Source organism: Podarcis erhardii, assembly GCF_964252035.2.
Source record: "Podarcis erhardii genome assembly, chromosome: 4".
Taxonomy (NCBI): Eukaryota; Metazoa; Chordata; class Lepidosauria; order Squamata; family Lacertidae; genus Podarcis; species Podarcis erhardii.
The window spans coordinates 76864058-76880124 of record NC_138508.1 but is presented as its reverse complement, the minus strand read 5'-3'; the positions used below and the strand labels follow the sequence as shown (position 1 = coordinate 76880124).

General features: G+C 45.7%; 1 protein-coding gene across 1 annotated transcript in view; it reads left to right on the top strand.

Annotated features, from left to right (window-relative positions):
• The first annotated feature begins 479 nt into the window (after positions 1 to 479).
• LONRF2 (LON peptidase N-terminal domain and ring finger 2) overlaps positions 480 to 16067 on the top strand; it is a 39259-nt gene continuing 23671 nt past the window's right edge. The window contains exon 1 of the mRNA XM_081857896.1: positions 480 to 1510. Within this exon, the coding sequence (XP_081714022.1) occupies positions 721 to 1510 (790 nt within the window). The 5' untranslated portion in view covers positions 480 to 720. The remainder of the gene's footprint in view (positions 1511 to 16067) is intronic.

Below are 16067 nucleotides of genomic sequence, written 5' to 3'. Positions count from 1 at the left end.
GTCGGCCAAAATTACACACAGCGGTCTGTGAAACTTTACAAAAGGAGCATGGCAAATGCGGAGCTGCCGGCTTAAAAACGAGGGTCACGGCCACACGGTTCGCCCTAGTTCTCCTTTGTGGAGACCTGAACGCCGCCCCTCTCCGCGCAGAACTGTGGCTGACGCGAGGCGGAGACGCAGCCAGCTTGGAGAGGAACAGCAAACCAGCCGCGCCGCCGCTTCCCGGAAGCCTGCGAGGCGCTGGCCGGCCTCTCCCCCGTCACACACACGTGCGCTGCGGGCGGAGCGGCTGTCGGAGGGCATGTGCGCTCGGCTCACCAGGCCGCGGACTGGGGCGGGCGCTCGGCGGGGCGGTGCTGCCCTCAGCCGGGGAGAAGGAGTTATACAACCGCTCGGCGTTGCATAAGCGCCTGAGCCCGGAATAGTCTCCGCTGCCTGCTGGCGCGCTCCGGGAGTGGGGCCAGCGCCGCCCTGCTCTCCTCGGGGGACGCCCCAGACGGAGCTGGCGGCGCGCCTTCCCCCCCGCGCACGCAGCCCTTTCATAACGGCGTCCGTCCCAGCCCTGGCGGCCACCAGGCTCCTTGAGCGAGGCGCGGCGGCTGCGAGGGGCCGCCTCCCCGCTTTCCTGCTCCTCGCGGAGGCGCTGAGCTCGACGATGAAGCCATAGCAGGAGCGCTCGCCGCCACCACCACACCCACCCAGTCAGCCAACCCGGCGAAGATGGAGCTGGGGGCCGCGCTCGGGCAGCAGGCGCAGCAGCGCGCCCACCACCACCAGGCCCCGTCGGCGGCAGGAGGAGGAGGCGGCGGCGGCGGACCCTGCGCGGAGATGTTGCAAGTGGCCGAGGAGGCTTTCCGAGGCGGGCAGTTCGCCCTGGCGGCGGAGATCCTGAGCTCGCAGCTGGCGGAGCTGGCGCAGCCCGAGCGGGGCCTTTGCCTCCGCCAAGGGGACGCGCTGGCCCGCGCGGGGCGCATGGCCGAGGCTCTGGACGCTTACAGCGCCGCCGCCAGGCTGGCCCGCCTGAGGCCCGAGGAGCTGCGCGAACTGGCCGAGAGCTTCGCGCTCAGCCTCCGCGACAAAGAGCTGCGCCTGCCGCCGTGGCCGGGGCCTGGCGGTGGCGGCGGCGGAGCAACTCCGGAGGGAGACGACCCGCTGGCGGACCCGCCTTGCTGCCGACCCCCGGAGCCGCTGGGCTGCCCGGTATGCCGCCGCCTGCTCTGCGAGCCGGTGACTCTGCACTGCGGGCACACCCACTGCAAGCGCTGCGCCCAGAGCGGCGGAGGCGAGTGCGCCCGCTGCGCCGCCCGGCGCCCAGCTTCTGCCGCTGCCTCTGCCCCGGCCGCGCAGCCCCCCGCCGGTCCCCGCGTCAACGTGGTCCTGGGCAGCCTGCTGGAGAAGTGGTTCCCGGCCGAGAGCAAAGCGCGCCGGCTGGGCGCCGAAGGGGACGCGCTGAAGGAGAGGCAGGAGCTGGCGGCCGCCCTGGAGAAGTACAACCAGGCCCTGGACCTCGGTGAGTGCTCGCCGTCCCGCGCGCCCGACTCCTCCCCACAGAAGAAAGCTTCCCTGTCGCCTTTGGAAGCAGCAAGGGCAAACACCTTGCCAACATGCTCGGCGACGCTGCGCCACAACCCCACAGCTGTGTTGCTTTGGCTCACAAGGGGAGAAACAGGCCCAGTCGCGTTCCTGAGCTCCCTTCCTTATGTGCGAAGCGGATTAGGGCTTTCCCGACGGGGAGAAAGCGCAGTGTAATGGGGGCCATTTCCAGGAGTGGGTGTTTCTGCCAACGCTGGACAGCCAGGCCTTGCCTGATACATGGATGAGAAGGAATTCGACAAGAAGGGGCCCTTCTCAACACCTGGGTGGAAAGTGCGTTGTGGCGCTTTCTGCACTGCCTGCTGTTTTTGCAAACTAGATGTGAAGTGTAGAAAGTGGGAGGAAGTGTGTCACTTTCTAAAAAAAGAAACACCCCCCCCCACTAAGCTTGTGCTTCCTGGCACTGTGCAATTGGGGATCCCAATATTCTGTTGGGAGGCGCACCCCTCCCAACTGTTGCAGTTTGTGAAGGAGAACAGGAATCTGTTCAGTTCTTACAAACTGCTGTGTTGTCGTGCTTGGGCTGTGTGACAGCCCAATGGTGAAATGATTTCTAGGGGTCAGGAGGGTTTGCGACATAGGCGCAGTTGTGTTTCGGTGTTTGGAAGGCATGTGTATTGGGGAAATAGGCTGTGGGGTGTTGGGTAAAGGGTTAATTTAACTTCTGAAGTTATGTGGGAAATGAATTCTGTTTAGGTGGATTCCAGCTGCCTTGCCCATTCAGGGGGAAAAACTGGGTTTTTGTTAGCATTGACCAGAAGCAGCCATGGGGTTTATTAGAATGAGGTAGTGTATGCTCTTGAGGGCTGGCAGTTACAGCCCCATGATGCTTCCCAGCTGAAGCCAGGGCAGGGGTGAGAGCAAATACTGGGAATAGTCGACATCGGAACACATATTGTATCTTCTGTGCATTGCTTTGTGGAGAACGTTAAGGGCCTCTGCAACTGCGATAAATCGAGATTTTCATCCAGGAGTTAGAAAAGTTCATACCCCACATGGTTTTCTCAGTCCTGGTGCCTTGTGGCTCAGATTTATGCTCAAGAGGTTCAAATTCGCTTTCCTTTTCTCTGGCACAACTTAAGCCACTTATTTTGTATTGGTTTCTGACTTCCATTTGACGGGTCAGGCACCAGTAAGAAAACAGCTTTGTGGGAAATAATTCTAGAGAGTTTAAAAATTGTATAATAGTGAAAGTTGAAATGTAATTGTAGCCTAGGCGTGACAATGCTTTGTGACATTGTCAACACAGAGGTTTGCGGGGCTTTCAGCATCTTGGAAACTCGGAAAGGGTGTAAGGTGTACACCTGAAGATACGAGCTAATCCTTCCTCGTCACATAACTTTTCTAATGCAGCAATACATCTTCATCTACTGCCCTGCCAGTACCCAGTAGGTACATACTATTATCACTGCCAGCCTTTTGACTAGCCACAAAATAGCTGGGAATATATAAGATGACACTTCCTGCTTGGCAGAATCTCTAAAACATGTGCAGTGTGGGTTAAGGTCATTGTCAATCGTCTTTATCCAAACCTTGGGAAATTAATAAATGACTTACTTCTCTTACCTCAGGGACTTCCTTACAATTCAAAGCAAAACTTGCAGCAGCTACTGTATCCACAGAACTTATGCATATGCAGTTGGGCACCCTGCAGATTATCTGTGTGTTGTTCATTTGTTCATGGTGGGAGATGGAGGACTTATTTTTTTAAAAAAAACAAAGAATTTACATGGTTCTATTTTCATCTACAAAAATTGTGACAATCGAGAATTTGAGAATAGATTCTGTGTAATTTCTGGGAACAGCATCAGAATTGCATAATATTGTTTCCCTGAATACTCATCATCACAACAGAGTGTAAGAGAGTGTGACATCTCTACACACATTCAGAACCTTATACCTAAGATGTTGACATGCTTACTGTAAGACCACCAGATTGCATAATATAGATGGATTTCAAAACCTTTTTGGTATCTATGTGACTAAGAAAAGGAAGCCATGTCTCCAGAAACATCAAATAGGTGCATTTGGACAGGCAGAGTGAAAGTTTCACTGTTGCTGGTTGTGGTTAAAATTCCAGAAATATGGGTGTGTGTGAATTAATGCATGAATCAGAGTTTGGAACACTCTGGAATGCCATGGTTCCAGGTCTGGCTGTGTATGCTTGATGTAGTGTAAATTTTCACAGGTCATCCTGACCTTTTGAAATGCCAGTAGGGAGGAGTACTGTTGGTTCTCTTCTGATAGGCTGTTTAAAAGTTTTTGGAGCTGGGCCTTTCTTGGTGACTTCAATAGGCTGGGAACAGAGCTTGTATATAGGGAAATATGTTTTTCCTTCCTTTTTCAGTCGTTATTTTGCTATCATTACATGCAACTGTTTAGACATAACAAACGAAAACCTTCCCAAGTAGAGCAGGTGTTGGCAACCTTTGGCTCTGCAGATGTTGCTGACCTCTGCAGCTCCCATCATTCTTGACCATTGGCTGTGCTTATTGGGACCAATGGGTGTTGTAGTTCAGCAACATTTGGATGGCCCAGAGGCTTCCCATACCTGCAATAATAGAGAGAACCATTGGAGCTGAAATTGTCTTCCTTTTGTCATGTCAAGCAGCAAAACTACATTTGTTTCATGCCTCATTGTTTCATTGGAAAACACATTCTGATATGAGGAAAGTTTCTGTAATTGTACGTCTCTGCATCTTGAATTATCTCTATATTGTGATACCAGAGTGCCCTCTTTTTAACCCAGTAAAACAAATCAGTGGAATTGATTTACCTAACTGTGCCTCCTTTGTCATTGTCAACTTAACCATGGAGAAGTTCTTTTTCTCGCAAGCGTTAAAGCAATGCTGTATTTTTCAGTTTTGTAATGAGTTGCGGGGTTGTTTTTTTAAGAATAAAACTTTTGGGATAAATTTTTGAAAAGTACTTGGTTAAAACCTAACACAGATCATTATCCCCCAAATAGAATTTCCCCTGGGAAAGCTTGATTTCTGCGGTCCTTCTTGGACCCATCTGAAACTGGAAAGCATTTGGCTCAGGTTTAGGGGGATTTTTAAAAACGCATTTTCTCACTCTCCCAGTGCTTATACAGACAGTGAAACAATACCTAAATATTAGCAGTCATAATGCACAACGGGTTGTTAAAGGGTTTTAAAATATTAATACTTAATATTTTAAATATTAATATTTTAAATATTGATATTGAAAATTTTAAAATATTGTTTTGCCAGAGGATTGATAACACACCTCAGGCTACTTGGATCTGTATTTTTAATAATGAGTGGAGTGTCCAGCACATAAATGCAGCTGAAAGTTTGATTCTGAAACTATGCATTTAGATTGAGGCTGCGCTAGAAGTATGGATCCACAACAGCTTTTTTGCTAGAAGTATTTGTAAAAGTAAGGAAGATACCTGAGCTTGCCAGGGAACTGGCTCTGGCAGGGAAAATGCTCACACACCCCTTATTTTCCTGTGTGTAGATCATGTATAGTCTGTGAAATGACTCAACTGTAAAATGACTCAACACATTCAAAGTTCGGAAGAGATCATAAAATTATATAAATGTAGAGCTGGAAGGGACCCCAAGGTTCATCTAGTCCATCTGATTCTCTTCCTCAGCTTCCTGCCCCTCCCTCCCTCCAAAATTTCTTTCTCAAACCTGAGCAAACCCGCAGGGGATCCTATCTTCTGCTTCACTGGGGAGAGCCACACAGCCTCTTCAGATTTTCCAACTCTCCCTTTCCCTGCAGTGTGTTGTAAATGAGCCTTCTATGTTTCCAAGCACAATTCATAGTGTTGGTGCTGACCTTTAAAGCCCTCGGTCCTGTATACCTGAAGGAGCGTCTCCACCCCCATCGTTCAGCCCGGACACTGAGATCCAGCGCCGAGGGCCTTCTGGCGGTTCCCTCATTGCGAGAAGTGAGGTTACAGGGAACCAGACAGAGGGCCTTCTCGGTAGTGGCGCCTGCCCTGTGGAACACCCTCCCTTCAGATGTGAAGGAAATAAGCAGCTATCTTCTCTTTAAAAGACATCTGAAGGCAGCCCTGTTTAGGGAAGTTTTTAATATTTAATGCTGTATTGTTTTTAACACTTGATTGGAAGCCACCCAGAGTGGCTGGGGAAACTCAGCCAGATGGGCGGGGTATAAATAAATTATTATTATTATTATTATTATTATTATTATTAAGCTTCATGGGTAAAGGGGAAGGAAGGCTGCCATAACTTTTTCATCTTCCTCTCTGGCTGAAGCCCAGACATACTGGGAGCCTCAATGGCACCCCTCTGGCAGCTTCACCCAGAGGCTTAAACCCTGGCTAGACACCCCACCCCACCCCTAGCTATGGCTCTGCAGAGACCATCCACAGTAGGAAGGACCACAAAATTGCAGTTGCCTTCCAGTAGTCGAGTTCTCCTCTGCGAGTATGTTGAACAAGCTGTAAATAAGTATTTGCAAAGGGTAAAGAGCGTAAAAGAGGAAGTTAGTCACTGGAACTCCAGTGGGGAAAGATGGATTTCAGGGAAGCTGGTGAGATTTTGACCTCTAACTGAAGTTACGCCTTTCCTAAACATACGTCAGTTAGACAAGGTGAATAAGCTCTCTCTCTCTGTGTTACACAGCATTGCCTATCATAAGATTAGAGCTATCTTGTGTACAGAAGGTCAGTGACATACATAAACAACTTCCTACTACACATACATGGCCTAACTGCATCACAGACAAGCCTGTGCTTTAAAATGGGCGAGATAGCAGCCTGGTAAATGGAACAAAAAGGAAAACAAAGCCTGGCTTAATCACACTGCATCAAGTTATCAACAGTGAAATGCTTTACTGCCTTGCAGTTTATGACTCATCCTGCAGCATTTCTAGAAAAGCCTTTTCCCTGGTCTGTGACGAAAAGAGCCTTATGTAAAATGTGTTGATGTTTCTACTCTGAGACAATAGGCAGTCAGAGGCACATTAGAACCATTCCTTCACATTTCTGCGTGGCAAAATGGTAGTTTGATCACTGAAATAACTTGCAGTGGTTTAAATCAAAGCTGCCAACCTTTGCTGGCTTGTGGGCAACAAATTGCAATATGGAACAAGCCTCAGCCAGCTTGGATAAGCTAACAAGAATCATACATTGCTTTTCCCCCTTTATTTTGAGGGGTGGGGGGAGCTTTATGTCAGACTGTATGCTGGTGGCTAGATCGGGGTTCCACACATTGTGCACAAGCGAAGTGGAGTGTGTCATCAAGTGTACACTCAACAGGGAGTTGCGGTTGGTCTCAGCTTGCTTGACACGTGTACCTGCACGACACCTCTGTGTTTGCAGAGATACATCTGTTATGTTCCCTGCCACCCACCCACCCCATTACAAAATTTAGGCGCACACTTAAAACACATTAGGAATATATCAAGAAATGCAATGAAGGACTTGGAAAAGGACCCAAAATGAAACCTGTATCAGTGTGCAGAAGCGGTGTCATTCTTAATCCTCCTTCTTTGCAAGCTCAGAACACAGGGAGGCCTCTTTAGTTGAAGAATAGTCCAGTTTCTGGCCTGCTTCAAAATTCACTTAAGGAGTTGGGTCAGCACTCCTTGCAAGTGATGTGGCGTTGCTTTTGTGGTGACACAATTAAGCATTTTGTGGGGAATTGGAAAACTGCAAGTCTGAGAAAACCAGTGGTGACAGCCCTTTACCAACCAACCAAGTGGTAGTTTATCGCGAGGTGTGTGGCAAGCTCTTGGCTTGCGTTTCTTTGTGAAGTGGGGAGCAGAAGCCTTCCACTTCTACCTTTGGATTTCAAAACAGGCACAGAAGTCTGGAATAAAAGTTTTCCCAGCACTTGGCAGGAAAATGCAAGCTTACTTTGGGGTTGTATGCACCCTGCATAAGGCCATTTTTATTAGCATTGTACATGCCTGTACAAGCACCATAAGGTCTTTCTGTTGCAAAAAGATTTAAATACAGCTGGTGATAAGAGGATGTTTACCTCCAAGGATAGTTTCTTCTCCTTTTGGGGGGGGGGGTTCTTCTAAGCCATACTCCTTGTAAGAATTCTGTTCTGCTCAAATCTTCATCTTAATAGAAACCAATGAGGTTCTGCATTCAAAGAGAAAAACGTAAAGAGCTGTTAGGGGAAATCATGCAAGTGTCGTGCTGTTCTGTACTACAGTATTTTAGTTCTTAAGCTCTCACATCCTATTTGGTGCTGTTTGGACCATCAAGGTCGAGAGATCCAGTCCTGGAAATAAGGACAGGGCTTCACAAAAGGATAGGGAAAGGAGTACAAATGAATATTGGGGTGATGATTTGGTTGCACTGATCCTAAACACGCTCTGTGGAAGCTGTGGGGTTTTGCGGGGAAGGTGGATTTGTAGGGGGAAGCATTAGCCTGATGGAATAACTTGAATTCAGTTCTGTGTATGACAGGAAACACCAAAGTGAGAAAGGAGACAAGAGGGTTGGAGTAAGCAAATGAGAAAGTGGAGGCTGTAAAAGAAATCCAGGTAGGGGTTGCAGGAAATTGAAGATGATCTTGGTGCAATGGGGAACAGTGCAAAAACTATAGAAAGAGAAAAATCCTCATAGCAACAGAGATTATCTTAAATTGAGGCATCCCTAAATGACTGGCAAGTAGAGAGAGCTTCAGCAACTAGTTGCATACTGGTTACCAATGTTTGAACGAGTTCTTAAGTGGGATTTAGTAGGGTGACTTAGTAATTCTAGATCAGGGGGTCAGCAGCCTTTTCAGCCATGGGCTGGTCCACCATCCCTCAGACCATGTGGTGGGCTGGACTATATTTTGGGGGGGGGAAAATGAACGAATTCCCAGAGATGTATTTTAAATAAAAGCACACATTCTACTCATGTAAAAACACGCGGGCCAGATTGAGAATTGGACCGCATCCGGCCTCCGGGCCTTAAGTTGCCTACCCCTATTCTAGATTGTTCCAGAAGCACCAGCAGATCTTTCTTTCTTTTTCTGTCTTTCTGTTCTTTTCTGTCTTTCTATTTCTTTTCCTGTGTAATTTGTGACAGGCTACTACTGTACAGTGATTATTATTTTTTTGTAGAACTCCTCCCAAATGGCATTTCCTTCCAGTATTAACCTATATGTAATTTTGAGTAATGTGGGGCAGTAAAAAAAAGAGAGAGAGAGCGCCATTTTTATTTTAGAAAAAGAGAACAGAAATGACACCTGATTGAAGGTAGTTCTTAGATGCTGGATTTTAAAACCCAAAATGAATCAAAGAGGGTGGGGGTGGGGAAATGGTGTAATGAGAGAAAAAAAGGACTGAAGCGCAGTATAATGAGGCTTCTCTTCTCCTCCCCCAACAATGCTAGACAACAAAAGAACAGGCCCTGCTTTTAGAATTTGAAATAAGATAATGCCAGTTCTGCAGGGACACTCCTGGCATTGTAACTGGCATGATTCACAGAAGTTGTTTGAATGGATAAATGTACCAGGATTGCCTGATAGTACAAGGGAAATTGCTGAGTTTTGTTGTTGTTGTTTTAAAAAAAGATATTTTTTTGCCCAACTTAAATTGCTATAAATAGGCCCCCTGCTATTATATTCCTAGATAGCTTTATGTAGCTTGGACCTTCATTGTGTGTCTCAGCAGGCATTCCTGTGCTGCAGTAGCAAATAACTCTGTTTTCTTAGATTCCACCCCCCCCCAACCCAGTTTGGTTTAAGTGTCTCAGTGTGTGAACTACTTTAGGAGGTGACTTTTGACTGTAACTTTGCTTTTATATTGTTGACACCGTTATTTGAGGTAAGAAGAGCACCAAGTGTAGCTAAGGAATATGCAAAACAAAATTTAATTAATACCACCCGAAGCTCTGAAATATATTGGACTAAAGGTGCATGTGTAATATAGTTCAGAAGCGACATTTCCTTTCCTCTCTTCCTGTGTGTTTTTGGGGAAATGTGGGAGTAGATTATGCTCTGTTTGGAGCGCTTCCTAAAAATAGTAGTGGAGGTAAGACAGGAGAAAATTAGAGGTGCAAGCAAGTGGTTTCTTTCTTAATGTGAACAAAGAGACATTCAACTCAATGTACTCTTCACTGGATTGCCTTGTTGATTTTGCTCAGATGTTAAAGGTCAAGCTAAAATTGGCCGGATGCTGGGTGTTCAGTGCAGGGTGGTGGTTCTGCATAAGGTGACTTTCCAATTTCAGCTGTCAGTTCATTTTTCTTCTGACAGTAATAAATAAACATTTCCCTGCATAGTCGAGCACAGTGGTACCCATATGGACGCTGCTATGTTTTTCCCATATAATGAACTTTTTTAAATAAATAAAAAAGGCCAAACACAAGCATGTGGTACACTGCAATCTCTGGAGCTCGAAAAACACTGTTCAGTTTTTTTAAAGTGGAGGGGGGTGGTGAAATTGCTGAAATGTTTTGGAAGGTTGAGCTATTGTAGCTTCATGGCTAAATTTGTGAATTGGAAAGTCCTTGCTTGAAATTTCACCTCTGCAATTACCGTATTTTTCGCCCTATAGGGCGCACCGGCCCATAGGGCGCACTTATTTTTTTGGGGGGGGGGGGAATAAAGAAAAAAAAATTATTTCCCCCTGAGCCCCAAAGAGCAAAGATGGATCCCGCTCGCTGTCCTGGCTTCGTTTTTAGCCTCGGGGCTGGGGGTCCGGGAGCAAAGGCGAGGTTGCACTCAACCTTGCCATCGCTCCTGGAGCTTGCAGGCCTGAGCTTCCCCCGACCCCAGCCCCCAGAACAGGCTGTTGCTCACAAGGCTTGCGGACACCTGCGCAAAGCACAGGGCGCACTCTGGAGTGCACCCCGTGCTTCGGGCTGCAGGCTGCTGCCCGCAAGCCTTGAGAGCCCGGTGGGCACTCTTGCCGGGCTCCCAAGGCTTGCGGATAGCTTCCTGAAGCCTGGAGAGCGAAAGGGGTTGGTGCGCATCGACGCCTCTCGCTCTCCAGGCTTCAGCAAAAGCCTGCATTCGCCCCATAGGACGCACACACATTTCCCCTTCATTTTTGGAGGGGAAAAAGTGCGTCCTATAGGGCGAAAAATGCGGTAATTCACCAGGTGGCAATATTGCTGCTTTCACTCTCATCCTCTTTCAGGATGGCAATAGCAAGCCTACCTTGCAGGGCTGTTTTCTGCATGTGTAACAGTTGAAATAACACTATCTAAATTCTGTGCACTAATAGCAAGGAAGTTATAACCCTAGCTTATTCAGTATTGAACTCTTACGATTTTATGACTACATGCAGAAGTGGGAAGAAGCTATCTCTACCAGCTAATGCCATGCAATTTTCTCAATGTTGCATTGTGTTATGTGCCTAAGTTTAAGTCAACCACTATTGCACCTTTTCTCTCTCTTCCTCTTCTTTCTGAATATGGTCTTTTTCTTCTTCTTTGGTGTTAACCGCTTGGTTCGCTTCCTACATGTTGCTTCTAAAGCTAGGAACGCACTAAAGCTGCAATCCTACGCACACTTTCTTGGAGGTAGAAATATATGGGATAAAGGAATGTAATGTTGGTTTTCTTGAGAAGGTTTTGATCCTTTCAGCTCTTGTTAGCTCTCAGCAACTTCGTGACCTCTTTTAATATGCCCATTGCTGGTTTGCACTAAGCTGCCTGCTTCCTGCAGGTCACGTGCAGCTGAATAAACGGTTTATTGCAGCTGTTTGGTAATTAATACAGATCCAAAAACAAAACCCCATGTCAAGCCATTTGGAATAGAGTGTTTCAATTACCCTTGGAAAGAGACTTATTGTTAAATACATGATAAAGCTGGCATGTCCCAGAGATAATGTGCCCATCACTATTGCTGATAGCAGGAAAAGTTCTGCTACATTTCCACATTGCCTAATTTTTGTCTTTTTCTTTGGTGATCACTTGTTGTCGAGTAAAATTGTCTTCCATGAATATTGTCTTAACAGTGTGTCTGTAAGGTGACTATCTTTGTAATCCTATATGAACACATGTTTTAACTAGGTTAGAGTGATGGGGAGATTTATGGGACCTTGTGTGGTTTTATTTCAATCATTTGTTAGTCATGGGAAGGTGGGATATAAATGTGTTAAAATAAATGCTTGGTAATTTTCAGTGATGGCAGGTATCAAAGCCATCAAAGCAAGTATGATTCAAAGCAATTTGTTCTACCCAGTGCTTTTTTTCTTTAAAAAAGATGTTTAGAGGTACTCTCATTTTGACTCAGGAGAATCACCATTTTATAGTTCAAATCGGGGAAAATAAATACAGTAAATGAACAAAAGTACAAAGATTCACAAAATGTTTACGGGTATGTGTACCCCTGCGTTCCCCCAGGGGGGAATGAGTCAGTGTTGTTGTTGTTGTTGTTGTTGTTGTTGTTGTTGTTGTTTTGAGTCAGTGTTGTTGTTGTTGTTGTTGTTGTTGTTGTTGTTGTTGTTGTTGTTGTTGTTGTTGTTTTGCATTCCACCCATCTGACTAGGTTGTCCCAGCCACTCTGGGCAGCTTCCAACAGATACAAAAACATAATAAAACATTACACATTAAAAAAAGTCCCTATATAGGGCTGCCTTCAGATGTCTTTTAAAAGTCAGATAGTTGCTTATTTCCTTGACATCTGATAGGAGGGCGTTCCACAGGGCGGGCGCCACTACCAAGAAGGCCCTCTGCCTGGTTCCCTGTAACCTCACAGTGAGGGAAACCACCAGAAGGCCCTCGGAGCTGGACCTCAGCAGATGGAGATGCTTCTTCAGGTATATAGCGCTTGGGTACAAGAACTAACCCCCAGGAGCCATTGGTGGAGGCAGCATAGTTCAGTGGGTAGAGCATGTGTATTGCATGCAGAATGTCCTAGGTTCAGCCCCTGCTGTCGCCAGTTAAAGGGATCAGGGAATGGGGAAGACTCCTCTCCCTATGCTAGCAGAGAGCTGCTGGTAGTCCAGGTAGACAATGCGAGACTGACAGAAAAATGCTTTGACTGGTATTATGCAGCTCCCCAGCTGAGGTTAATGGGGTGGAGTCTTCTTTTCCAGTAGACATCCTGTGCCATATGTTCTCACATGTTGTTGGGCCAGACACTTCTTTGGCACGCGTCAAAACTGAGGGTTGAAAAAAGCAAATCGCTGTGCCACTGCCCTAGCGTTGTGAATGGTTTGTGCTGTTTCACAATTGGGGCATGGATGGAAAATTATATTACAGTGGTACCTCAGGTTACATACGCTTCAGGTTACATGCGCTTCAGGTTACAGACTCCGCTAACCCAGAAATAGTGCTTCAGGTTAAGAACTTTGCTTCAGGATAAGAACAGAAATTGTGCTCCGGCGGCGCGGCAGCAGCAGGAGGCCCCATAAGTGAAACTTAAGAATAGTTTCAGGTTAAGAACGGACCTCCGGAACGAATTAAGTACTTAACCCGAGGTACCACTGTATATTCACAGTGTTTTTATCTGGCCATCTCTCCCTTTTCCTCCTTCCTCTTTCTTTTTCACAACAAAACAGAGCAAGGATAATTGAAAGAGTGTTTTGGGGGTTTTTTTTGTTTTTCCCTTAAAAAATTGGTTAAAATATAACTGGAAGTGCTTATGTAAGTTTGTTTTTCTTTCCCTAGCTTCCCTTGATAACATGTATGCAAACATTGTTCACGTGGCAATGAAAAGATGTCCCACATGCCTTTTGGACTACAGGCATTCACTGACCCAGCATGTTGTGTCTTTTCCTAGGTCTTAGTTAAGGCTTTCGTAATCTTTTCAGATGCTGTCTTCAGCGCTGCTTGTCCAACTGGCTGGAGCAATCCACTTTGAACAAAATATTTAATTTCTGTTTAGGTAGACAATTGGGGGTTTGCCTCTCGCTCATTCCTCCTCTGCCTCACAAAATAATATTAATATTATTATTATTATTAATAATAATAATAATAAGCCTGCCAGATTTCACGTAAAAAAGAAGTGATAATCAGAGCTTAAAACGTTTTGTTATACTGCCTCAATGTGACCGAGAAGCAGACAAATGTGTCTGGTGTTTTAGAACGGGGTTGATGCAACCTTTAGAAAATGAACTGATCATCCCACTCCTTTTCAAAAGCATCACATTTGCCATCTCTGAAATCCGCTCTTCCACTGGGTACACGTGCACAGAAGAAATATCATGCAGTGGGAGTTGTGGTTACCTAGAGACTGTCAGTAGCTCTCATCTTTATGAAGCTGTATTACATTTTTATGTTGGTTTAAAATAAAATAAAATTGTACGCATATGGCTCAACCGTCATCTGTTAAAGGTAGCTAGGAATGTTACCACTGATTTAAATGGGAAATAGATTCCACACTCGATGAATCTACTACAATAATTAGGTAACGTTTCTATGAAATCTAAGAGTAGTATATCCCAAAGCCTTGACATGACTTCAATGCACCCCAGGTGAATTTCTTTTATCTTGCTCACATAGCAGGTTAGCCATTTCCTACTGTACTTTCCATCCTGCCTTAAGTGATAGGCTGTTATTTCTGGACAGACATGTGCCTTTGTGGAAGCATTTGGCAGATAAAGAACATGTGTGATGGCTGGCTTTCTAGTTTGCAGCTCCTGGGTATGAACCTGTGCTTCTACTCTTACGTTTCCCTTTGTTTTAGCCAGCATTTAGCTGAATTTTTAGCAGTTGATAAATACTGCTGAAAAAACATGGTTGCTTCTGGGATAGCAGAAGGTTAATGTAAGGCAGACAGAAATGGACTATACAGAATGAACTTAGAGAGCAGCTCTAGAATGACTGTTCTGTTAACACCATAGGCTGGGTGTGCAACATATAATTAAAAGATTGCTTAATGATGCTTTAACCACAAGTAAACACTACAGGTGAAGGAAATGCAACTGGCTTCCTGATTATATATTACTGAACTATTTATTCTTTCTGGTTACAAAAGACATTCCATAAGAGGGGAAGCTTGGGGCAGAATAGGCCTTTCGGTCGGTGTACTGATTGCCTCTTGGTCTCCCTGATGGAGCTTGACAGAACATTGCTGGATTTGTCCCAGGTTGTGGATATGGGGAGACTTTTATCTCCAATTGAGACCTCCTTAACTGGTGACTCTCAACAACCCAGGAACCCCATGACAAGTGTGGGCTTTGTCCCAATATATGTCAGGCAGTTGTGTGTGGGGCGGTCACACTCTGGATGGGATTTTTCTGTATTGGGTGAGATGGGATTATCTGGAGTTGGCGAGCCTTTAATTACTCCTTTATCGTAGGTGGATTACTACTACCTGCTTGAGTGGGGGAAAGCTGATTACTTTTGATCTCTGCTTTTGATATCAGTGGCAGTGATTGTCTTTCTGGAACGTTGAGGATTGCTAAGAGGTGGCACTCTGTTGCAATGTTTCTGTACCTGCCTTGCAGGGCAGTTCCTGAAGGTGGTATTTCCATTTCTTGTGGGAGACAATCCTGTGGAGTTTCTCAAGGTTCTGCCTGTGCTTCTTAACACCCGAGTGAGACAGCTTCATGGAGTCTTCTAGGGATTTCCTTCTATATCCAGGCTGGCAAGGTCTTCCATGAATAAGATTCATAATGAACTGAATAAGGGTGAGAAAACTAAAGTTCAGTCAGATAAGATGGACCTGTTGATGCTGGGCGGCGGGCCTTTTCTTGAATGGGAGTCTCCTTTCAATTAAATAAAGAACAAACATATCGGTGGAACGAGGCTTCAGAATCGGAGTCCTCAGATTCCTCAAATCTTGATTTCCTGTAGTCCTGTAACATGTTCGAATAAATTCAACTTGGTTATTCAAAAAAATTAAAAAATAAAAATAAAGAACAACCGTGCACCTTGGGAACCTGTAGCTGTTTCATGATACCCAAATGGCAGCCATGACCAGTAATGCGTTCTTCCAGCTTTTGAGTAGCACACAGCTGTCTGCATCACATCGACCTAGATACTACACAACTAGATGTTTGGCATGTCCCTGGTAGCAACACCTCTGGGCTACTGTAATGCAGTTCTCTTCAACCTACCCTTGAACTAGTTTTCAAGCTTCAGCTGATTTGAAGTGTGGCAGCTCTACTTCCATCAGAAGTTGCTGAGCTCATATAAAAGTTATTCTTGCTGGTTCTAATTCTCCCTTAAAAAAATAATGCCCTTGTCCTGGTCCTTCAAAGGACATGATTCCCTCTTTCCCAGCCTGCTAATAATGGCCTGCCCAGGGAAGGAATCTTTTAATTGAGAGAAGTGTTTTGTCTAGTATGAGGGAAAGACTATGGCAAGGCATGGATGTTGCTAATTTCTTTTTTATGCTGGGAATAGTGGGAAGTTGTAGTTCAACCCCTATGATTCCATGGAGGAAAAGGACACTAGCCTAAGATTTTGGACTTCTACCATAAAGTGAGCCCTCCATCACCTAGCATTCCCCTGGGTGAGCAGGGTGCAAACAGAATCATGTTGGGAAAGTTTTCTTGCAGCAGGCTGTGCTCACTTTAATTTTGTATATTGTGGTTAAACACCCCTGCTTTGAATTTTTGCCCTATTCCAA